The sequence below is a fragment of the Sorex araneus genome, chromosome 4 (assembly GCF_027595985.1).
Source record: "Sorex araneus isolate mSorAra2 chromosome 4, mSorAra2.pri, whole genome shotgun sequence".
NCBI lineage: Eukaryota > Metazoa > Chordata > Mammalia > Eulipotyphla > Soricidae > Sorex > Sorex araneus.
The window spans coordinates 120,110,317-120,135,666 of NC_073305.1; the positions used below are offsets into that span (position 1 = coordinate 120,110,317).

General features: G+C 32.6%; 1 protein-coding gene across 5 annotated transcripts in view; it reads right to left on the minus strand.

Annotated features, from left to right (window-relative positions):
- EPHA7 (EPH receptor A7) overlaps positions 1–25,350 on the minus strand; it is a 184,892-nt gene that overhangs the window by 157,918 nt on the left and 1,624 nt on the right. For all 5 annotated transcript variants that reach the window (XM_055134583.1, XM_004605676.2, XM_004605675.2 and 2 more), the window contains exons 2-3: positions 22,183–22,247; positions 17,744–18,413 (exon numbers count right to left, since the gene is read on the minus strand). In XM_055134583.1, coding sequence (XP_054990558.1) covers positions 17,744–18,413; positions 22,183–22,247 — 735 coding nt within the window. The remainder of the gene's footprint in view (positions 1–17,743; positions 18,414–22,182; positions 22,248–25,350) is intronic.

Here is a 25,350-nt window from a genome sequence, read left to right on the forward strand (position 1 = left end):
AAGATAGAAATCAAGAGTTATTATACTTAAAGTATATTTGATTTTTTGCTTTTAAAATTAATATTTAATTTGAATTAATTGCTTAATTTTATGCAAACTTATTTATGAAACAAATTATAGATATTAGAAAACATTTTAAAAATTATATGATAAGACAAGTTATTTCACATAATAATATAAATAATAAATAGAACAAATTGCAAAGAATACTTTGATTTTATAGTTTGATTCAGCATAAATATCTTTGAAACTCATCCTACAGCCTATTGTAGGAAATCAAAATACATGTTTATGATATCTGATTTGTGTAGGCATCTATAATAATTCTCCATAGTCCTCAAATCATACATTTTTTGATTGGTATCTTGGAATTTCTATTATTTCAGGCTTTATTTGATTCTTAAAAAAGTTAGAAATAAAAATGTATGATAGCATCTGGAATAATACTGGGTCACATATCTCAATCAGTGACTGTAAAATTAATACAAAAATAATGTTGAACACATCCCTACTCCCAAATATTATAATCCAAACACTTCTAAGAATAAATAGCTAAACCCTGTGAAATGACACAAAATAACAAAGGATTCAAATGATCCCAGAGTGAGTAATTTTATAGAAGCTTTTAAGAAACCAAAAAACACTGATTCACATGATAAAAACAAAACAAAAGAAAAAAATATATTTTGAACTACAGGATTGAAATAAACTAAACTATAAACTCTCCCAGCAAATGATCTGCGAGTCAGCAGCAGCAGCATGAAATGACACTTTGGTTTCTAAACTTCAGTGTTACTAATCTAATCTGACTTCTGCAAATCATAAAGTACAATTGGCCTTTTCAATTGAGATTCAAACACCTGGCTAAATCCATTAACCAACGATTCCATGAAGCAAAATTGACTGCCTTTTAACTAGTTGTTTCTGCTTTCTTAAATTTCAGAAATATATTTCAAAGTTTTTATGCTTTTAAAATATCTAGAAAATCTGTAACATAAAAAAATTATGCAAAATCATACTTTCACTACAGTTTGTCACAAACCGTTACAAGAGAATTAGGCCTAGACAGCAGGTCACTTAACAAAAGTTTCTGTCAAAATAGCAATATCCTGTCATTTCTGTACCATGTTTGAGTCTATTTGTGTCTAACAGATTATGTCAAAGTATTCTTTATAAAATGAATACAATTTAAAATGTTTGAAAATCATTTATACCCCCAAATTTATTATGATCAATACCACTAACAATAATAAAACTTCAGGAAATATTCTTTGTCAGTGTGTTGCTTTTGAATTAACTGACTCACTGACTTAATTTAAAGTCTATATGCTATATATAACATAATTCATAAACAAGGTTGCAACTTTAATACTTGAATTATATATATAGCTTAGTAAATCCCACAGAAGATAAATGTAAGATTGAGAAAGAGACTGAGACACAAAGAAAAAAGAACAAAACTGATGTTTGTAGTGATGTTACTATGAATGTATGTATTCTTTGATCTTTGAGGACCATTTTACTCAGACAACTTGCTTAGACTAATACAAATGTTTGGGGGATAAAAAATAAGAGGAATTGACTTAACACATGTTTAGTGTCTCTGATGATTAGGTTCAATAACACTTCCAGGAGAAAAGTGTATATGATTTCATCTGAAGTAAGAATAAATATCTCACTGATCATATGCTTTCTTTTTTAAGTTTGGTAGAACAAAACACATGTTCACTCCTTAAATAAGTACAAATAAACAAGACTGATGAGTTGAGCAAAGATCAATACACATATTCTAAAATTTACAGCTGTTTATTTTTAGATCAAAATGATTGATGTCAATTAGATGCAGATCTGTCCTGATAATTCTCATGAAATCTACCATGTCAGACAATCACCTTTCACAGATTTCTTTGAAAATTTAATCCATGGTTTCATTTATCTTTTGTTTAAATCTTTTAGTTCTTTATGCAATTTAAAATTCTAATACTTATCACAACTAATTTTCCATTTCCTCAGTGCTAGTATTTAACTTAGCATGTATAGTGGCTACTTGTAGACGTTTGAACATTTATGAACACTGGTACCTTTCAGTCTTGTTTTGTGAGAAAAAAAATGAGGCATTATGGAAAGTCCTTCAGAATGTAAGGGAAAATAGGCAATTTAAGATGTAAGCCTCAGTAAGTAAAATAGGTGAAAATCCTAATTTGTGTACAAGAAAGGTTGTTAGGTGGAAGAGATATTATTGACTAGCAAGAAAAGCAGCTTTTTAGACAATGCTGAACAAATAACAAAATATAGTTTCTCTGTTCTCTAGTAAGACCAAACGCTTTTATAATTATAAATATATTCTAATTTATTATGTTTTAACTATGAACTAGTAACTGATAATTTTCTTTGAGATTTTTAGTGAAAACTGAATCATTTTCTTCTGGATCTAGGTACCATATACTGCTAGACTACAGGAAGTCAAATAGGATCCTATCTGCAGCACAGTGAAGTTCTGCATGTAAAATGTCATGACATGCAAATAAAAACAATGCAGAGTTAAACATCAAAATGGTAAATCTGGCTACTATGAAAATCAACACAAATTTGGAGTGGTGTACCTATTTGGAGTGGTGTACATATTTAGCTTATCTGACTATTGGCAATAGAAAATCAGACACACAGAGACACACACATACAAATACACTGTGTCCATCATTCACTTTTTGAAGTGTCAAATAACATTATTTCTCAAATGACACAGTGGGCTTCATTTGCTATGCATAAGGTCAGTGAATATTAGCTTCATTTTCACTTGGCTGAGAATCAGTTGGTGTCAACAGTAGAGGCTTAGTTCCTCTACTCAAGAGTGTTAGAATCTGACAGAGAGCTGCCACTGAAGAAGATGGATGATCTTCCTCCCTGACCCTGCTCCCCTAAAGTGTCATAGTTTGGATCTCTTTCTATCTCTCCAACAAAAGACCCTCTCTGAGCTTCCCAGTGGCCTTCAGCTTTATTGGTGCTAACAGGTCCAGACATTTTCATCGATTGGATTCTCTACCTTTTAAACACAAGCGCTTGCCCTTTTTGGCTAGCTAAACCTTGGCACAGATGTCTTCTTTTGTAATTGCATCTCTCCTATCTATTGGAAAGGATGCAATCCGACAGGCAAACATCATGTCAGCACAGAAGACGCTGAACTATTTATCTCAGTTTCCCAATGTCATTTTAATGAAAGTGATATGGTATTTGTCTGTAGAAATTAACCCCTAGACAATCCCATAGTACAATTCTAAATGGAAAATCAAAATATCAAGTCATTTTGATGACTAACTAGTATGAAAATATTCTATGCAGAACTATTCAATGGCAGGGAAAAAAGTACTTTCCAGACATTCAATATAAGCAGTTACTGAAAACCATATTTTAAAATCAATATACCTGAAAAAATTCTATATAATTTGCAGGACTCTATTTTACTTTCTACTAGTGACTGACACCATAAAATATGGCCTTCTCTGACAAAACAAAATACACAAAATATTTAATACCAAAGAAAGATACTGTAACAATGTCATAAATTTTATGCTACCTAGAGATCTTGACTATGAATGATTTTCATATGTTGGAAGTTTTGTTATTGATATTTGAATAATTCTAAAGAAATTGTTGAACCGCATTATCAAATGTTCAAAAATGCATATGATAAATTGATGAAAAGTTTTTACAAATTTAATGCATTTTACAAAAATACAACTACTTGAGTTTGTATGAATTTATAACTGAAAATTATAAAATATTAAAATCTGTAACTATCAAAATCATTTATTCCAAGAATACTAAACTAACATTTGCCTATCTGAAGTGTAGTTAGCTAAAATAAGCAAACAGATCATACCAATTCACAATACTAAGAAACAATGAAAATAGACTTCACTAAAAGTATAAATTATAACAATTTTCACTCAAGTCAACATTTTGTTAAACTGAAGACATGTTCATAAATTTGAATTTTGAAATAAATAACATTAGGACTATATCAGGATGTTCTAAGATTCTGCTTAATATCTTCCTTAGCACTTTTTATTCAAGTTGAAAAATTAATTATAGCTAAAAATAACATCAGTTTAAATCTCTTTAAGTGGAATTACATAAACTTAGATGCATTACCAATAATATTCATTCAACTAAATGCATTTCATAGGGCTGAGAAATCACTAAAATATACAACACTGATATTACTCAAGGAGAAATTTAATAATAATTTTAATATGCATATAAATTTATCTTAAAAATATCATCTGTATATATAATAGTTATTACTTGTATATGATGATTTTTGTGCTAAACTAGAAAATTAATCTTGAAAAATAAAAAGGGCTATACATTGAGAAAGAGCTAACCATTGATACTATGCAATGGTTTACTAAACAAAGGTATGAAAAAAATACTCTTCATCCAAATCTGGTCTAGGATGATTTTATGCTTTTAAGTGATCTAAGTGGTCTGCCTATGCATATTTGCAGGAACATGTCCATCAACCAAAATCAGCATTCTACCACTCTACTCAAACTCTAAGTGACAGTTCTCTATTGACATTAATGAATAATAAATATCCATGCCCTTAGGTGTATATGAATAAAATATACATCATTCCCAGTGTAGTTTTGCCTAAAATACTACTATATATAGTAGACTCGACTTTTTGGATTTTCTTATTTTTTCATTTCCTACATGAAATTCTTTTTTAAGTTACTGCAAGAATAGATGTGTTTAATGTGAGCTTTGGTACACATTACTGTTTTGTTTCTCAATAAAACAATCTTGCCTTAGTTTCCCTGAAATAAGCCTAAAGGAGCTGTATTTCAGACTTCAATTGACATGCGGTATTTTACAATCATTAAACGTGGTTTGTTGTCTTGTGATAACAGTTTATAGCAGGATATTCTTATAAAACTAAAACACCAGGAGAAATTTCGGTGTCCTAACCTTGCTTATCGCCCTTCTTCATACGTAATCTACCTTCTTCTTGGTAAAATCAAATAGATTATCACCATATTCTTCTTTATTGCTATATCTTCATCTATTTTTCAAATACAAAATTAGAGCAATACAATTTATTACAACTCCTGAAGAAAATAATTAGAAGCTGTATATAATTAGACATTCACATGCTACATATTTTGACTGAATTCCATCATGGTAGACCAACAATAGTAATTCTGACATTACAAAGCAAAAGTTCAAATCTTACAAGTCTTGAGAGATAGTACAGTATGCAAGGTACTTGCCCTGCATGTGATAAATCCACTTTCAATACTGAAACTACATATGGTCTTCTGACCTTCACTAGGAATGATCCCTGAGCACAAAAGCAACGGAGTGTAGCACAAAAATACATAAATAAAAAATAAAATCATCACTTACAAATAATATCAAATATTACTAGGGAATTTAATCTAGTATTCTTAGTTCAGGAAAAAAGATCTACTTCAAATTATTAAATTTGTGTTATGCTTATAATTTTTAAAAATTTTTTGCTAAATAAATCATTTATCGCCAAATTCTCAGTTCAATACTGAGCGTACATTTATTTGCTGTAGATATTGAATGATTTGAAGAAGTAAAATTAGATATTGTGTTACACTGAAGAATTCTATAAAAAATATAAAAATGTAGATTATGGTTCAAAACAAAAGATATCATTAGATATCATTAGATCAAACCATTGTTAATGGGATTAAATTGTTTTATTGTTAGCACACATAAATCAGAAATGTAGAAACATTTCCATGTAAGAGAGGCAAAGCGGGAAATGTTGCCTACCAGTTACATATTTACAAATAAATGAAGACAGCAGATAAGAATATCTACGGGCACAATTTTAAACCACTTAATAGAGGAAAAGGTATGCTTTACAAGTTTTAATCCAGGGAAAAGTGTAGAGTTTTCTAAAAACAAGTAAATCAAACAGTTTTGTCAAAGTTTACAAACCAATAAAAAAGGGTGCAGAGGGTAAAAGTGGTTAATCATTCCATAGAAGGAAAGGAAGGAAAGTTTCCTTTAAGTTTTCCTTAAGTTTGTTTTTTTTTTTGCATTTTTGCTTTGGGGTCACAACTGGTGATGCCCCATGCCCAGGCATTACTCTGGGCTCTGCACTGAGGAATTACTCCTGATGGTCGTCTGGGAACCACATGGAATGCCGAAGACTGGACACGGGTCGGCCGAGTGCAAGGCCAATACCCTCCCCACTGTACTATCACTCCAGCCTTGTGTTTTTAAGTTTGTACAAGGAATAAGTATAGAATTCCTGAAAGATAGATAAAAAGCTATCATCAAAGCTTACTAATTGATAGGGAAAACGAGAGGGAGATGTAACCAGAAAGGCAGAAAAACATTAACCCAATGAATGATGAAGTATATTTGGAATCAAAATGACTCTTTCTCTGTAGAAAGAGGTTTCTGGTCTAGAGATGATATTAAAACATCGTAGAAGAGTTGCCTGAATTTGAAGTGAGCAGCCATGTGGTCTTATTGAAATAGTTGCAAAGGGGTAAAATGATCAAGTAATTATGTCCAGCCTTGGAAAACACACTGATCTCCTGCATAATGTTCCTGCATAAAGAACAATGGACATGGCAAGAAGTGTGGTTGAAACAGCAAACTTAAAGAGTTCTTGTCAGGTTTCTTTTGCACACTAAAATAATGCACTGTCTCAACGTAATAAATCTGGAGTCTTATGTTCTTCCAGCCCCACTCACAACCGGAATGTCTAAGCTTAGCATGTGTTAATTTTAAAGGTCACTTTTGAGAAATAGATTTTGCAGATTGTATTTCTGCCTTTACAAGAACCTGAAGTTCTCAAATCTCTAGGTTTCTCAAAGGAGTAGTTAGAAGTCACAAAGGTGAAATGCAAAGTTCATGTTAACACAAAAAAAATAAGGCTTCTAATAATACAACCAATGTTTTCATTTTGAAACACATTGTCATACAACAGTCAACCTCTCCAAAATGATGTGCTACAAACTAAAATTCACCTTTTTCAGTACATGGTAAAACGTTACAAGGAGACAGGAGAGAGAGAAAGAGAGAGACAGAGAGAGAGAGAGAGAGAGAGACAGAGAGAGAGAGAGAGAGAGAGAGCACACAATTTACTAATTCTTCTAGTAGTGGAAATCCAAACATGTACTTGAAAACACAGACGGCTTTTTATAATTGATTTATGAAGCAAAATTTAAAAGCGCCATAAAGCAGACTTTATTCTTTTGCTTTTCAAACTATATAACAATTCCAGAAATCCTAGTTGACTTTCAACCTTTTCGTAATTGTCAATTGAGATTTCCACAGAGGAAAAAAATCATAACTGCTCAACATTTATAAATTAAGAGATTAGCATACATAAAATTAGATATCTATAAGTGGGTCAAGGAGAAAAAGAAGCTTATATTTTTGTTCCAACACATTAGCATGCTCACTTTTCCTCCTTGTGCAAAGAGATAACTGATGTGTACCTGCGTGTTAAATCATGTATATATAGTATTCATGTACTTATGTATGTATGATGTGTGTGTAATGTCAAGTAAAAAATTCAAAGAGCCAGTTTTGACTTGACTTTTGGATATGATAGCAATGAACTGTCAGAAACATAAATGAAGGCTCTAGTTGCCCTATTACTTTTTAAAGTCCCCAAATCTCCTTTAACTTATCTTGGATAATCTCCAAGGTATATTTAAACTCCAAGAATTTATTGTCATGTTTTGGAATAGATTATGCTGCCAATACAAAAAATTCCTAAAATAATTATGCTATGAAGAAGATATACATTCAAGTGTATATAGTCTACATATGCTCTCACTTCTCTTTTTAAGAATAAAACCCAAGAATTTAATTCTACAAATATTAAAAGTAAAAAATAAAAATATTTTAAAATTAATTAAGTTAATATAGTTAACCCATATACTATTTTAAATTTGTACTATGAATTAATTATATTGCATAAGTAACGAAGAGAAGATGTCATTGTCACATGTGAATTATTTTAGTTGCTAATAATAATAAAATACTATACAGAGAGACTATATTCATATCTGGAAAATAAAAAATAGTTTAGAGAACTTACTAAATACTCAATTTTATTCCCTTAGAAGAAATCTTTACATTTAGTGATTCTTCACATAGATTTTGCTTCTCTGCACTTATTTACCCCACCCTTACTCACTCTTGAAATGGAGAGTAGTATATTTGTATAAAAATCACTATTGACCAACTTTGAGAAGTAATAAATATGTCTGCAATTAAGAATTACATTTGATTGAAATAATAGTTCATTAACAAGTGTAACTTAGTGTACTCTTCTTCTGATCTAAGTTTTCTACAAATCAGTGTCAAGGCTTCCGAGCAGGTCTGAGGCTGACACCTATTATGGGTGAAAGTCTAAGCAATATGTTAATAGGATGACAGGAAACAAAATTAAAAAGCATAATATGTATCTTTTGAAAGCTTCCTAATTTTCCAATTCATTGGAAGCAAGAATACCATATAATTTAATCATCAATAGCACATAATTTAAATGAAATATCTGAATAAAATTAAAAATCCACAGTAAAAGAAATAGGCAACTGTAAACAGTTTTAAAAAACATTTTATGAAACAAAATGTATTTTCCCTGGTAACTGTGTCACTTACTAATCCCAGATCAAAAAATGATAACTAAATACAAAAGCTACTTTACAAGACTATACGATTTGAGAAAACAACGTACATTTTACTGACATATGTCTGTATTCCTATTAAAGACTTTTACTTGGATTTAATATTGATCCATACAAATATAACTTTTAACAAATTTTAATAAATAGAACAAAAATTTTGTCCATTACTCATAGATAAACTAAATTTAAGATTGAATTTCTTATTAGATTTTTTCATTTCAATTTTCATCTACAAATTTATATATTAATATATATCTTCTATTATTTACATATTAAAATTATATTATTATCCCAACGGAGATAAACTTCATAAAACTAAATCTTACAAAAGATGGGAAAACAAGTTCATCTAAAGATGAAAGAAATTAAGACTAAGAAATTTTATGAAATTTTCCTTCAGACACATAAATTTCATACATCTAGAGTAAAATATCTATAACTATAAAATATTTTATAGAAAATAGTATTTGCACCAAATAACTCTGTTATGCACAAAGGAATCAGAAATATCTCTCACATTTGCTGACAGTCACCTTAGAGGAAATGTCTAAAACTTGGATAGAAAAATCAGATTATATGCTACAATGTAAAGAATTTGTATTATGATATCACCTGCCAAAAACAGATGCCAAATAATTCTCCCACAACAAATATAGAAACTTGACCTTGTACTCGCCAATGTGAGGATATTTAGAAATGTTCTGAAGCCACAAAATGAGCCTATAAATTTCTGAAATTCCCTCTTTCTTTCTGCCTTTTTCCCTCAGTTCTTTCTTCTTCCTGTTCTGTATTTACTGATTAGTTATCATCCTTAATGAACTGTATGTCCAAAGATAAGTGAATATTAGTAAAATACCATATATAATTTACCAAAGTCAAGAATACTGTAGTGGAAAAGCATGGTATGTTGAAAATTTAAGTACCATTATAATAGTTCTCTTCTATTTTACCTAATTACAACCAAGTATATCTTTAAAAAACAGAAAAACAATACAGAAAATGTGTTTGCTCTTTGGAAAGAAAACTGTGGCAGTAAGACAAAGACAGCACGTATCCGATCTACATATATCACTTATTCAAAAATGTGCTGAACCAAGTAATGTGAGCTTCTGAAAGTGAATGATTTAAAGAATATTTTTTAAACTGCAGGATAACTTTAACTATGAACACAGAAATGCATTTGAACATGACACCTTTATACATTTATATAATGTCCAATACAAAGAAAGAATATTAGCTCAGGCATTGATTTCTCAACTTCATTTCTGGGTTTTGCAATTCAAGCTAATACATAGAGCATATAATTTGGAAACAAAACCGTAAATATACCTCCAAGTAGCTTATTTTAGGAAACATTATCAAGCCCTTGGAACTTTCTTCTTATGATACAGAAATAATAAAGAGGTAAAATGGTTTTCATTTCATCAGAGGAGGCAAACAGAAGACATACAAAGCTAGAGACAAAGAACATGATGATACGGCAATGGGTACATATAAGTGGCATTATTTTTTCACTTGGGGAGGTTGTTTTATTTTGGATTTGGGGGGAGAAGGCATGCCTGGCTGTGCTCAGCACTTACTCCTGGCTTAGCTCAGTGCTCAGGGATCACTCCCAATGGGGGTCTGGGGACTTCACATGGTGCTGGGAATTAAACCCGGGTCTGCTGCATCCAAGGCAATTATCCTACCCACTATACTTTTATTGAAATAAATTTCTCATCTGGAGCAGTCTTCTATCCACGACTGCTAATTATGATCATATCACCATAGTATGTGCTATGCGAAAAATGAAAACAATAAAAGGTTCTCACAGCCACAAGTTTGCTTACTCATAGAGACTAATCACATATAACCAAACAACGAAACAAAAGAAAACTAAGTAGTCGCATGAATTTGAAAATAACTGCCTTGGCAGTGGGTCATGTATAGCAAAATCTTTAGGATGTCTAATAAATATGTACTGGGCATTCAATGGTATAAGGAACTATGCTATAGATAGAAAACTAAAAATTTTGCATTGTTTAGAAGCTTAAAAGCTAAAAATGGAAATCAGAAAATAATTAAAATCAGATAATGATTCCCACAGGAATGAAACAAAATATTAATAAGTGTCCTCGCCTACTGGGGTAAAAGTGGTATTTAATTTGGAAATGTAACAAAATTTTAACAGCCATAGTTATACCAGGCAATACTAGCTTAGGTAGCATAAAAGCAAGGGATATTACAGATGAATCAGGAATGGTTCTGCCAGAAACCATCATCAGGAATTAAGAGAGAAATGTGACCAAAAAAGGTAAAGATATTTAACATAACATATGATAAGGTAATATAGACTGACCAAGTAGAAATATTTATTTTTCTATCAACTGGAGGACAGATGTTAAGTGACAGGGCATCATAGAAGTATCTACGACTGTGCTTAAGCACAAAAGATCAGTAATTGGTAGCAGGTAGGGGCTCGACTTTGATAAATATATGACTGAAGATCAGAATAGAAGACAAGAGTCAAGTTGCAGGGATTTAAATGCCAGCTTCTAAAGAAATGGGGGGGGGTTAAGGGAATATTTATTAAAATTAAGAGCCTGAAGCTTCCTGAAAGGGGAAAGAGAATGAAGTTTTATTAACATCTTAGAGTTTGAAACTTTCTAGGAAAAAAAGAGAGTGATGTTATATATGTTGTGTTATACAAACTGGATTCTGACTGCACCTGGAAGAAAGAACTAGATTTAAAAAAGAGCAAAAAAAATAATCAGGATGTTGATACTTGGCTACTTTATCATAAATGAAAGCTAACTCTCACATTTTATGATATCCTAAAAGTATTTGCATAGAAGATTATGGCAGATAAAACACTTATCTAGTAAGAGGCAAGTCACTGTACTGGTTAGGGACAGTGAACTGCAGCCAGCCTGCCCACTCTCTAATGTGACTGTGGGAACTTAACCCACCTCTCAGAGGGCTGTGGTTTCTTTATTTTAAAAAAATGAATGCATCGGTAATCAGAGCAAACAATCTGTTAAAAAAAAAAATAACCCAATGAAACTAATTCCAAAAGTCAGTGCAAACCAATGAGATTACCAGAGGAAAAGTGTGTGGAGGAGAAAGTAGAGAAATCTTTGGGTGTCAGGATGGTACCAGAACTTTAAGTGTTCAAATAATAAGAATTTGCACATGTACCAGTGTAAGGCTAAGCCTTTAAAATTTCTTAATATTGTAAATCAATATAAATTCTTTTTTAAATGACTAAAATACATATACAAATAAGACAATACCAGAGGGGGAGAGAGACCGCACCCAGAGCACTAATTAACATATTTTTCTCCTTTGAACTGACAAGTGCATAACCTACTAGACAAAATGAGCCTGTCACATCTCCCCATAAATTTAAATTAATTAATACATGTGAAGCACACTTAAAACAACTCTTGTCATTTATTTATACTTAAAAAAAAACCCACCAAATTTATAAGCTTTTTTCTTATTGAATGACCTGAATCTCTTATCTTTTAAATCATTTAACCATCTCTGCAGTTTATGACTATTTTATCAGCTGTACAGAAACTAAATTATTTTAAGAACAATTATTTTGGAGATACAGCTCAGGTTGTTCTAGTATGAGCTAAGGAATTACAGATAACTTATATAGCCTTTAATTATTAAGGTATTTTAGAAACATAAAGAATAAAAGATTACGCATTTTAAACATTCATCATGAGACTTAAGTTTCTTTCCTTTTCCCTTCGAATATTTTATGTAATTTTTAACATTCAAAATACTATTCTTTAATTTTAATTTAAGATTGACAGACAATTCACAATTTCCAATCTGTATCACTGATTATTTTAAGCATGAAGTTCAATGAAGTTTGTTGAAGCACTTTACCAGGATATGTAGGTCTTTTCCTATATTTCTAATCATATAAATTGTTGGAAAGATTATATATAAAGATTTTTTTGTTGTTTTGTCAGACTGTCTTCTTAGGTAAGCTATGAGGAATGAGACAACTGACTCAAATGATGTTTAACTATTTGTGGTTTATGAAAAATATGTTTATTCACTCATTTCTATGAGATTTCTTTACTTAGCAAACTCCGCATTGCATTATTAATAATAAGATGATAGCAAGCATTAGTTGATTATTTGCTATGTCCCAGATACTATTCTTAGATTTTCACATGCATTATTTCATTCAATTCTGACAAGAACCCTATGAGGGTGGAACTATTTTTATTAGCCCCATTTTATACTTAAGGAAATTAAAACTTAGAGAGATGCCCTAGTTTATGCACCTGGTATGTCGTCGAATATCAGAACTGAAAAACTGTGACTCCAGTATATGAGCTATTAACCTGCAGTTTGCATTGCATTTCTCTACAAACTTAAGTATAATTACTACTATAACAACTCATTTGTTAAAATGAAAACTGACAATACAAATTAGTTGTTAATTTTATATGAGGGGGGAAAAATTATAAAATTGAATAAACATAGATTGTAATATTATTACTGCTATAAAATGTGATCTTTTAATTGATCTGTATATAATTTCATATTATAAAATGATATATAACAAATCATATATGGAATATAATGTTATTGATTTTTTAATTCCTTATAATAAAAATTAGATGTGATTTGAACTCAATTTAAAATGAGTTCAATGAAAGATAAATTTCAGAATCTGTTCAGGTTTAGAAAATTTAAATTGAGTAATACAAATGATGCAGGCAGGAAATACCTCTATGTTCTAATAGATGTCAATTAAACTGTATTAGACCTTTCAATTTTTTTTATAATGAGGACACTTACATATTTTATCACCAAAATAGAAACATTTTTAAAAACAGGAGGTTCTTTGTATAGTACAATTACTCCAGGCAAACTAAGCATATGGTCACCCTACTTAGAATAAAGTTTCATTAATTCTCCAGTAACTGAAATCTATTGGTTTAAGTCCAGAGGAAATTTTAGGAAACAGTGTGCTATAATGGAGATGAAATGACTCAAATTGAGGATTCTGCATTCTCATCCAATTTTGTTAGCTATTAATATCCCTGAGCTTCAATTTCTTCATATGTCGGGGAGAAAAAAAACAACAATACTTTCCTCTTCTTAGTTATGTGTTAAAGATTAAATGAGAAAATAAACATGACTTTCTAGACTACATTGCAAACTTCCAATCTAGATCCAAGCTATAACACTGAGCAATCCGAGCTATAACACTGAGGTAGACAAAAACTACTCTACCTTTAAAACTCTAAAATTCAAAAATACATTACATTTTGTAATGTGTTATTTGTTTGAATATATTTATATATATATATTTTTTGCTAGTTTGCAAACTAACTTTATGCTAGCTTGCAAAAAAAGTTGTAACGTGACATGAGGCAAAATTTTAAAAGAACTTTCTCACAATAAAATCAGTTAGAATTCTCTATTTATATGATTTTAAAAATGGCTTCATAAACTCACACTAAGAATTTGAAGACCTCCATTTATTAGTAGTTGAAATGTGTGGCTTTCAAATTGGAGCCTTTTTTCCAAAGTTACAAAAAGAAAAAGATGCTCCTCTATTAATTGAAAGAAACTATGGTCAGCATTCACAGTTGTTCATATTTCATATTATACTCTACAACATCACAATGGGTTGCCCTGAAACACTGCCTTTAAGTGGCTATCCAGCATCATTTGGCTAGGAATCACTAGCATCCTCTCCCTAACACTTCAGTTTTCTTCAATATGGGTCTAGAATTTGTTTTCAAACTCTTCTAACAGGATCACTGAAAGGAAACAGGATAAATACTATAAAGGCAGGCCTGGATCAATTCCAGAGGCAAGTACTCTCACAGCACTGTTGGAATTATGCCAAAAAGGAAGTGTTTTTGCAAATGAGCATGATGCCATAGTTAAGTATAAGGTATTTAATTCCTTTGTCAACATCACCAAGGTGAAAAATTAAGAATGCTATACGATGAACAGTTTACTTGACTTGCAGGAGTATACACATACACCTTTTAAGTAGAACTGTGAAGAATCATCTTAATTCCTTTAATCACTTTGGTCTCTTTAACAAATCTTCCTATTAATACCTGATTCCACCCATTCCTACACAGAATTACCACAGATAATAGTGAAGGAATTTTACTTTAAACTACTTTAGTGTTTGCAGGTGACATTCTGATACTCAAATGTGGTTCCACTTTTTGAAACCAAAGTAAATGAAGGTGAATAAATTTAACAGTGTCACAGTTAGAGGTATGATTTTGCTCATTTGGGAAAAATCAGAGTCTTTCTGTCTTCTGTCATGATAAATATATCTCTTTTGTGCCGTTAAAGATCACTTTTCTTATTAAATTCTGTACTTAGAGATGTAGGACTCAAAAAGTTTTTTTTGCTTTCTTAACATATATGTAAAACATTTGAGTTGAACTACAAAAATTGAAAGAAAATGTACTATGATTTTCTTAAAGATCTTTAAATCCTCAAAGAATAGGATCTGTAATTCTATCTATCTTTCTTGTCTGAGATAGATTTAATTCAGTATTTCATATACAATTTTTTTAAATTTTACTCTTATTACTACTGAAACTGGATGCTTTTTCAATAAAAGAGTAATAGTGTCTTCTAAAATTTTTCTTGGAATTGATATTATTGAGTCCTCCATTAGTTTTTGGTGATTGTCATCATCTTCCTCTCTCGGAATGTACGAGTTAACAGAAAATATTTCTATATTTGCCCCATAAAATAGTATTCTACGTAATAGTAGAAACAAATCACCAACTTTTGATTTCCATAAATAGGGATCATACAGAGTTTTCTACTCACTAATAAATAAGGTCAATATGGGACAAAAGGAGATGACTGTGGATAAACAGACAAAGCTCCTTCCAGGAGTATCACAGGAGGCTGCTATACTAATCTTGGGATATGAACCTGTATCATCTCCACTTGTTTTACTCCAAGTTCACTTTACAATGTTAGCTATGTGGTGGAAAAAATTGAAAGCTGCGTTATAGTGGGCATTATATAACAGAGAATGATAGAGACCATGTGTGTGAACTATTCGATTCTTCAACTAGGAAGTGTATTTGCTCAGTTATTCTATGTTATTGCATCTAGAAATAGTTGAGCTAAAATATATAATTCGAAGATTTCTAGTAGCTGAAGTAAAATGGGCAGAAAAACATTCAAATGCATTTTAACATGTTATTAAGCCGAACAAAAATAAGACATGATTACTTAATATGTAGGCAATATGCAAAATGTAATAACAATATGTGGTATGTTTATCTTTTTTCATACTAAGCCTTTGAAATCCAGTGAATAGTTTATACTTATAGCGCATCTCAATTTAGGATGGCCAGTTTCCAGAACCTAAATTATTGTATGCATCAACCAGCTACAAGCACATGATAGCACAAATCCAAATATTTTTTAATTATTATTATCATTTAAAATTATGATAGAATGAAAATGTCTTGGGGGAGTGACATAATTTATATATCGAACCACTATAAGCAAAGTATTTAATTTCAGCAATGAAGCAGAATAATATTTACTAGGATTCACCTTGCGATCAGAAATAAGGGTAATAATGTTAAAAGCCCAGGTTCTAGAATAAATGTCTGGATGTTTTAATTCAAGTTAAGATAAATATTACTGAAGTAACTAACTACAAGTAAGTGATTACCAATGATAGCCTCAGTTTTCTATTCTGAAAAAATAGCTGACAATGATTTGTTCCTCACTGAATGAAGTATTGTAAGTAAAGTGCATCAAAGAGGTATCCGCACATAATAAATTATCAGAAATACCACTTAACATAATAATTATTGATTCTTGTAATTAGAATCATACATTAAATTTGTGCTCTTTACATACATTAAATTTGTGCCCCTGGTTCAGAAGAAAGGATGTATAATGTTGGGGGTTTTTTGGGGTGGGCATACATTATATTTTTAAGTTATAAGTTAAAAGCTACTTATTTTAAAATACTACTCAGGATATCTACAAACAAAATATTGATATCTTCAAATTCCAAGCAATGGAGTTTTGTTATCAATTTTTTTTATTTTCCCAAAGAATATCAGGAGAGAGAGAGAGAGAGAGAGAGAGAGAGAGACAGAGCAATTGATTCAAAGAGAAAGTGGGCTTCTCTGAAAGAAAGATGAAAATTTCCAGTAAAAGAAAGTAATTACACATTACAATTTAAGATGCAGGAAATCCCAGATTGAGGATATACTGTGATATCATTTTAAAGAGAAAAATATTGGTCATACTTGTCAATTGTTCAATATAAAATATTCTGAATTATGACAACAGAATGCAGTGTGAAAGAAAATCCAATTTTATAAAACAAAGGAAAAAGCTAACTGATTCACATACTAATTTTGATTCAAAGCAAACAAAATATTCAGTTGCTACAGTGTGGTAATGAAAACTTGACTTTGATCACTTTCACAAAAATCTGGTACACTATACCATGATTTTTCAGAAAAGCACTCACTTTATGACTTAGTGAAGAAAAGAAAAACAACCTTGGCAGAAGTAACTGCTGAGATTTAACAATTATATACCAAAGTTTTAATACTTACATAAAACAATTTTATAAGTGTGCAAATGTATTGTGGCTCTTCCTGTCTGTAAAATTCTTAGCAAATTCTTAACCTTCTCTTTTCTGTTACTCACCACCAACCCGAACAATATAAAATCGGGAGGAATCTCATATAAATAAATCCCAATTAATAATACCCACTGTTCAATTTCCACTTTTATGTCTCATAACCTAGTGTGCATCTGTTGATTTCTATAAGAAGAATAAGGCAAATTAAATTTTAATAACAAATGTCATTTTCACCAATATTTACTGTATACTTAATTCAGATATCACTGTGGGTAATCACTGATAATCCAACAGTGACTTTACTTAACATCTACTGAATAAAACTATTGTTACAGCACATACTCACTTGTTCAAATAATTATTACTTAAAATATCTGATACTGAAATTAAAATGCAAATGAGAATTTTAATAGTGCATATTACTTACGTTCACATGTGTCCCCTTTTTGCTGGTATCCTGCTTTGCAGATACATTTTCCAATGGGCACTAACCACTCTCCTTCGGCACTGCAGTGCATCCTGGGTGAATTTTCTGCTTCTTCTTCAGCACTGCTGACACATGTCCCTCGAACCTCCACTAAAGAGGAAAATTCTGAACCAGTCACTGTATCTGGAAAGATAGCTAAGTTCTCAATAATGGACCAGCACTTCTTGTAGTACACTTTGACAGAAACCAAAGCTATACAAGCCCCTACATCCTGAAAGGCAAGATAGAATCCCTTTTTGGACAAAGGTCCAATCTCTCTCACCTCAGTGTTCAGCTTCATCTTTCTTTCACCGAGGTCACCTTGGGTAAAACTTTCATCGGCAGCAATGGTGTCTATTTTTACATAGAGGTTTTCTCTTATATTCCTGCCAGTGTCGTAGTCTGTTTCATAATAGTACAAATTAAAAGTTTCCTTGCAAGTTCCCAGTACTCCAGGAAGACTGTTACAATCCCTCAAGGTAAATTTCAATTCTACAAAAATCCTTTGTGCATTGCCTTTCGAAATCCAGTTAGTCCGCAGCCAGTTGTTTTGGTTGGGCTCCATGACCTGGCACACCTGGTACGTTCGGATCGGGGTGTAGTTCTCATCCAAACCACTAATTTCTTCCCACTGTAAAATTTAATAAAAGATTATCAGTCACATCGGAAAAATATATATTTTTTTGTTGTTGTGAGTGAGTAATCTTTAGTCTATCATAAGTGTACATCTTTAAACGACTTAGGTAGGTTTCTGCTCTGGCCAAGCACGGGACCTAAGAATCCCGCTGATTCTCAGTGCAGTATCATCCTTCATCTTGAGAGCAGAGCATCATTTTGGTCGTTTGAACTGTTTGGAAACACACAAATAATACATTTTGTTTCATATCCATTTGCTGCATATTACCGTTTCCTTTTAAATATTTGCTTATACCTATAGGGTTCACTAAAATTATACCTTGATAACCACAGTGCAGAATAGAATTACTTAAATTGCAATTTAATGCACAGATATATGGGTGAATGGCAGAATTTTTGATAACGCACATGTTAGGTGGTAACACTGAACCTAGAAAGGACCTAAAAACACAAGAAAAATATATCTCAAAAGTATTCTGAAATTTTAAACCATTTTATAATGAATTGACATTTTTAATGTAGACTTTTTAATAAACTCTTCAAAGTAAGATGTACTGTATTGATAGTCCACAGAGCTATTTATCTATTTTGATGATGTATATAATCCTGCATATAAGGCACATAACTACTCATCAAATTAAAATTCTATACCATATTTTAGTAATAAAATCTCTGCCAGGAAAAAATAAAATGTTTGAAAATTTTCACTCGTACACTACCTGATAAACTCATAGTACTTACATAAAATGGAAAATAAAGTTTACAAGAATTTACTTTTAAAGATCACGAAGCGACATATGATATCTGCAAAATTTATTAGTAAATAAATTCATTTCATCTAAAAAAACCTCAAAGACCAAAAATATGATGTTTATGTTGATTTTATAAACCTAAAACAATCCAGGCCAGAGAGATTCCTCAAAAAGCTAGAGGACACAATTTGAATTCAGGAGGTCCAGGTTCATTTCTGGACCTTCAGGGTCCTGAGAACTACAAGGAGCAACCCCCAAGAGACATTCTGGAAGTAGCCTCTGAGGGCTACTGGATGTGGCACCATTAAATAAATAAATAAATAAAATGCCACTACTTTTCTATAAGGAAATAGTGCAATCTTCATCTACTTGCATTCACTTAGCTGATATATACATGTAATATATGTATATTATATTGGCAAGCTAGGAAAATAATACAAAACACTCATGTTTTCACGGGATAGGGGAGGCCCAGTTTTGATTCCCAGCACCATATGTTGCCCCCACTCACCTCCAATGAGTGCCCCCTGAGCAGTGTACTACAGGGATTACCCTCCAGAGCAGTATATATTTATATGTGTATTCAAACCCAAAGTCATATAGCATCCACTATGTAAACTATTGTTTCAGTTTAAAAAAAAGTAGAAAATAAACTAATAAATCCTTGGCAAAGTATTTTTATACATAAAACTTGATCTGGGATTCCACTTATTGAAATGATCTAACATAATAACACCTACTTTTAAAACTAGTTCTTGGAAAAAATTATTACCAGAAATTAACAATACACCATAATGCAAAAATTACTTGTTATTGTATTTTTTCTATAATTTTATAATATACAGGTAAATATAAAGCTACTGCTCAAAAGCAGCAAGGAAACCGCTGTCATTTCCAGCTTCTCTTAATCACAACTTGAGTTGTAGCTAGTTAATGGTGTGCATAGTTTTCCTTTTTCTCCATTAGCTACTTATCTGTTTAAATGGAGCTGAGTCAAATATACCCAAATTAATCTACTTGCTCAGGTAGATTTTAGACTAAAGGAAGTAAAAAGGGTAATAATAATATTTAACAAAAAAATAAAGTTCCAAAGATTTATGCTTACGTTTAGAAACTTCCTAGTTGAAAAACAATGAAAGCAAATTATAATAAATGGGCACATTTCAAGAATTCCTTCTTCTAACACCAATAACAATTATGGTGTTTAGTTATATGTATGAAAAATCAATTTTAATAACTATGAAGCTCAAGTCAACTCTAATTGTTATTTAACAGCTTATTCCTAAGGGAGAAATTTTAAGACAAAGACTATAAATAACAAATAGTGAGACCACGTAAGATCATTTAACACAACTCTTATTTTATTATCTCACTTTCTAAAAGACTGCAATCATTCCCACAAATGACACCATTGGGAAAGAAGTCCTATTTCAGATATTGTGTTTTCATAGTAGGTTTATAAAATTATTTTGTAGAAAATTACATCAATACCGCTAAATTATATTTTTAGTCACAAGGGGCAAATACATTTCATATAAAGAAAAGAGTACCAATCATTATTTTCTAATATTATCTGTTGATTCTTTCAGATATGTAGGGTTAACAGTTGACTTAAGATACTTTGGACTGATAAAATGCCTATTTCAGTTCAAGATACCATAGGCAGTTATAATTTATCATTTTATAGATTACATGGGTGAAATACTACAATCATATATCAGTTTACTTCTCCTTAGAGATAAAAACCACCCTCTATCTCTCTTGCTTTAATTGATGGATGGTAGAAAATGGGCTACATCCGTCTCTGGCAAGAAAGGTGTTACATTTTTTATTGTAAATGTCTTCCTATAATGTATATTATTTGACTCATAAAAACTACTCCACTTTCAAGATACATATGACAGTTATTCCTCATATTCAACATATTTTTTGCATTGAATTAGTAAATGTTTGTCACTTCTTCATAATTTATTCTGAACAAGAGAGATAACTACAATGATTTTACCAATCTCTCATATGTTAATTCAGTTAAAAAACGGAATATTTTAAATAGATTTGCATTGTTCAGCTTTTGCCTTCTTAAAGTAACTTTGAGTTCATGACATAATGATTTTATGTTCTATACTCAAAAATTTCTTTCAGACTTCATTTTTCTTTTTTTCAAAATGTCTTACACCTTTTACATTCTGACTTCTATACTTCAAGCTCTTTGAATCAAGAATTTTTTACTTCTAAAGATTAACTTAAGTAACAAAGAGGTTTGTTTTATTTTATCCTAACAACTCTTTCTTAATAAAGCGATGAAGAACTCACCCCTACAATGAAAATAAGACCAAAGGCATAGAAATTGAACTAAATGTAAGAAAATAATGTTATTTCTACTAGATGACTACGAAACATAATGGTCAAAATTTTAAGGGTTCAATTTATATTTTCACGAATTTCTATTAGTTTCTGTCATGTTATGCCAGATTTTCGCTGTGATATCTGCACTACTACATATTAATAACAAAAGGTAGCACATGATAAAAAATTAGAGATTCCAAGCATTTTCAAAGTTTTCTACAAGATACTGCATATATTACATTTTTGGGATCTCTCTTAAAGTATATTCAGAATGATGCTAAAACTTTTTAAGGGGAAAACAGATTAGATGCTGTTTTAAAGAACTATATACAACCTACCTGGTAATTATACTGAAGTATAAAGTAACTAAAGAGGTTTAAGTGAATTTGTGAAAGGAATGTTCCCTGCAATTAGCATTTATAGCCTGGAATTGAAGTATGGCTCTATTCATAATAAGGATTCAAACATTATGGGTATGTAGAATTTTCTTATTTATTTCCCCCAGTTCTAAGTATACTTCACTGTCCAAATAACACAATGTCTTTACAAAAAAATATTCAATAGGATATTTTAAATCAAAACAGCTTAATTATGAAGCTTTTTTCATTATGCGGGGGTTGTTTCTTACTTTCAAAAATAGAGGTTGATACTTTTGTAAGTACTTACCCCATTGGGTGGAGAGGAAATCCATTCCAACTCTGTTTGTTGTGCTTTAGAATCCAGCAGTAGTACTAAAAAAGAAAGTTTATTTCTAAATGTTACATGAAAATTTAAGCATATTTGTCAACATTATGAACGCAAATCAAACACATTATCATAACTGGAGCTCATGAAATTATTTATGCAAATGAATGTATATAAATACTCACCCTATACAAGTATATTCTACTTTTTTAGGGAGAAACGATTCTAAGATGCTAACATTATAATTTATCTCCTAAATTAAAATCTTAAAATTAAAAAAAATGAAAGTTAGGGTAAAAACTTAGTTTGGGGTGTATTAATTCTTAGCAGTTATATATTAGAATTTTGTGAACCATAGAACCCACCAAACTTAGCCAAATACAATAACACAAACTTAAGGTTGAATATTTCCATATTATACTTCATTCAGCCATTAACCCCCAATATTCTGGTAAAGGTATTTCCTAAGACCTTTAAAGATTTGAGGTTCATTGTTTTAAACTTCCCACAGTTACCTTTTTTAGAATAAAATGAATATTACTAAAAACTACATTAAGCAATTCTATGACAAGTCTATTATTTTCAAGACATATTTTGTATTAGCCAAATATCTGTTCTTTGTATTACCACCTTTTAAATTTCCATATATGTAAAAATATTAGCCAATTCTCAAAATGATGTTTAATCTTTAACTTGATTTAAAACCAGTTATATTCCACTTCTGTGCTCTCAGTAATACAATTAATTTATTTCTATATAATGCTACTGGTACTATTAATGCAGTATGATGCATTCAGATGTAATGTATATCAACGCATATCATACTTTCAATTGGATATATTTCTTGCTTCTTGGGGCAATTACCTCTCTAAGTATTCACTCTGCATGAACTGGTTTCAGAGTTACTTGAGTTTTTACTATTTAAAATACATTTCTGACTCTACAACATGTTAACAAATCTATTAATTTATTCAGAAAAGACAGTGAATGTATTTTTAGGAATGTAATAGGCATAACACTAAATTCAGCAAAATACTGAAATTTAGACCAAAATAAAATGCATACTTTTACAAACTTTTAATTAATTGTTAAAGAAAAAATGTACTTGGAAGCTTATGAAAATCTGCCATGCTAACAAAACAAAGGAACAATTGATCATGGCCTCAATTACTTTACACTAGACAAGATAATTCTGTGACTATAAATAGAGACTTTTGTTCGCAAAAAATTTTTTACACGCAGGACTCTTGCAGTGAATATGACGGCACAAATCTGTGGTCACATACACTTGAGCCTCTGTCAGATAAGGAGAAAACTCACTTTTAAAATAGCAAGCACTTGGTTTCGCACTTGGAACACCAATAAGTCGTGGGACTCAATTTTATATAAAGTTATGTTTTTGACTCTGTGTGTGCGTGTGTGTGTGTTAACAATAGAGACAAAGCACTAGGAAACAATGTGAGTTGCAAGTCCTCTCTTTGGAGATTTATTATAACCATCATCATTATTTTTATTTCATCTTCCCCTCTGACAAGATTCGGTGGATTTTCAAGCGACAATGTCAGGGCAGTGGATTTTCAAGTGACATTCTCGGGTCCTTTTGGAAGTGAAATACTCCCAGCGATCACTGTTTATTGCCATTTCGCCAGCCCGCAGCACAACCTAGGGCGGGAGTCGGGAACCCAGCAGGGATGTGATGAAAACAAGTTCAGGGGAGAAACTAACGCACGACAACAAAACGCCCCACTCCTGAGCCCGGAGTCAGCAGCCACCTCTAATGATGTGATCTGTGTGTCCTCCTCCCCACTGCCCACTTCTCACTTCTCGGAAACCCAGCCAAGCGCTGGGCGCATCCGGAGCCACCCTCCTGACATCCTAAGTCCGCGGAGCGGAGCTGGGCGGCCCTCCAGGGCCGAGACGCGCCGGCCCGGGACCGGGGGCGCTGAGCCCCACCGCGCCCACCGGGCTGGCAACTAGATGCGCTGCACGCCCGGGACCAGCCAGCCTCTGGCCGCGTGGGCAGCGGCGGGCGGCGGGGGCCGGGGCGGGGCCGCAGACGGGGCGGGGCAGGGGCTGCCAGATCTGCGCGCCCGCCAAGCCGGAGCTCCTTCTCCTCCAGACCTGGAGACTCTAGGGAGCCGGTGGCGCCCCAGCTCCACCCGGAGCCGGGAGGAGGAGAGAAGCTTTCGGGAAGCGTCTCTCTAAGGGATCTGGCGGCGGCTTTTATCGGGAGAAAAAGCAGCAGCTGCACTTCACCGGCAAGCGTCAGGCTCCGACTTTCATCAGGCGCCCGCAGTAGCGGGAACTGATTGACCTCCCAGAGAGATCGGGTGTGGGGAACGCTAAGAAAAGGAGCCCCTCATCTTCTCACCCTCCCCCGCCAAAAAAAAATCACTGAAAAGTCTGGGATTCCTAGCGCTCCCCCCACCCCACCCCCCTCACCCCCGGATGCAGGAAAGCAGCCTCTGGGCTTGTTTACCCCTCGGAAAATAACAGCGATCGGTGTCACCACCTCGCCCAGCAAGTGTCCCTGGGCAAAAAGCCAGGCGCTCTCGCCACCCTCATCCACTTTTTAAACCTCTCACTTTTGCCTTTCAAAATTTCAGTCTCCGAGAATCAGAATCCTCTCCGCGTATCTTGCACCCGCAAGAGAAGGGAGAGCGAGAGCGAGATACTCTGGCTTCAGAAACCTCTCCCCCTAGTGATGGCAGTTATTTATAGCTCAAACTCCTGCCCGGGTCGGCGGCAGCTAGCGCGCGGGGCTCCCAGCGGTTGTGCAAACTTTTCCTTAGGTCCCGCAATTCCGGAGCAGTCGGCGGGCGCAAGGTTTCGGGGAAGAATGTTCTCGGATGTTAATGTAATGGGGGTAGAAATGTAATTTTTCCTGTGTGTGTGCATGTGTGTGGTGTGTATGTGTGTGTGTGTTTCAAGCAGCTGCTGCTTCATCTGCAAATGCATAACCGACATCTCAGTATCCCTGTTTTCTCTGAATGGGCACAGCGTCAACACGGGTTGCTGATGTGGAAACTAGGATCAGAAGGTCAAAAGGAACCAAAGAATAGGACAAAGTGTCGGGTTGGGGTGTGATCTGAGAGAAGAGAAATGTACCAAGGAACTAAAAATGCAACACTTTGAAATCTCTAAGTTTTT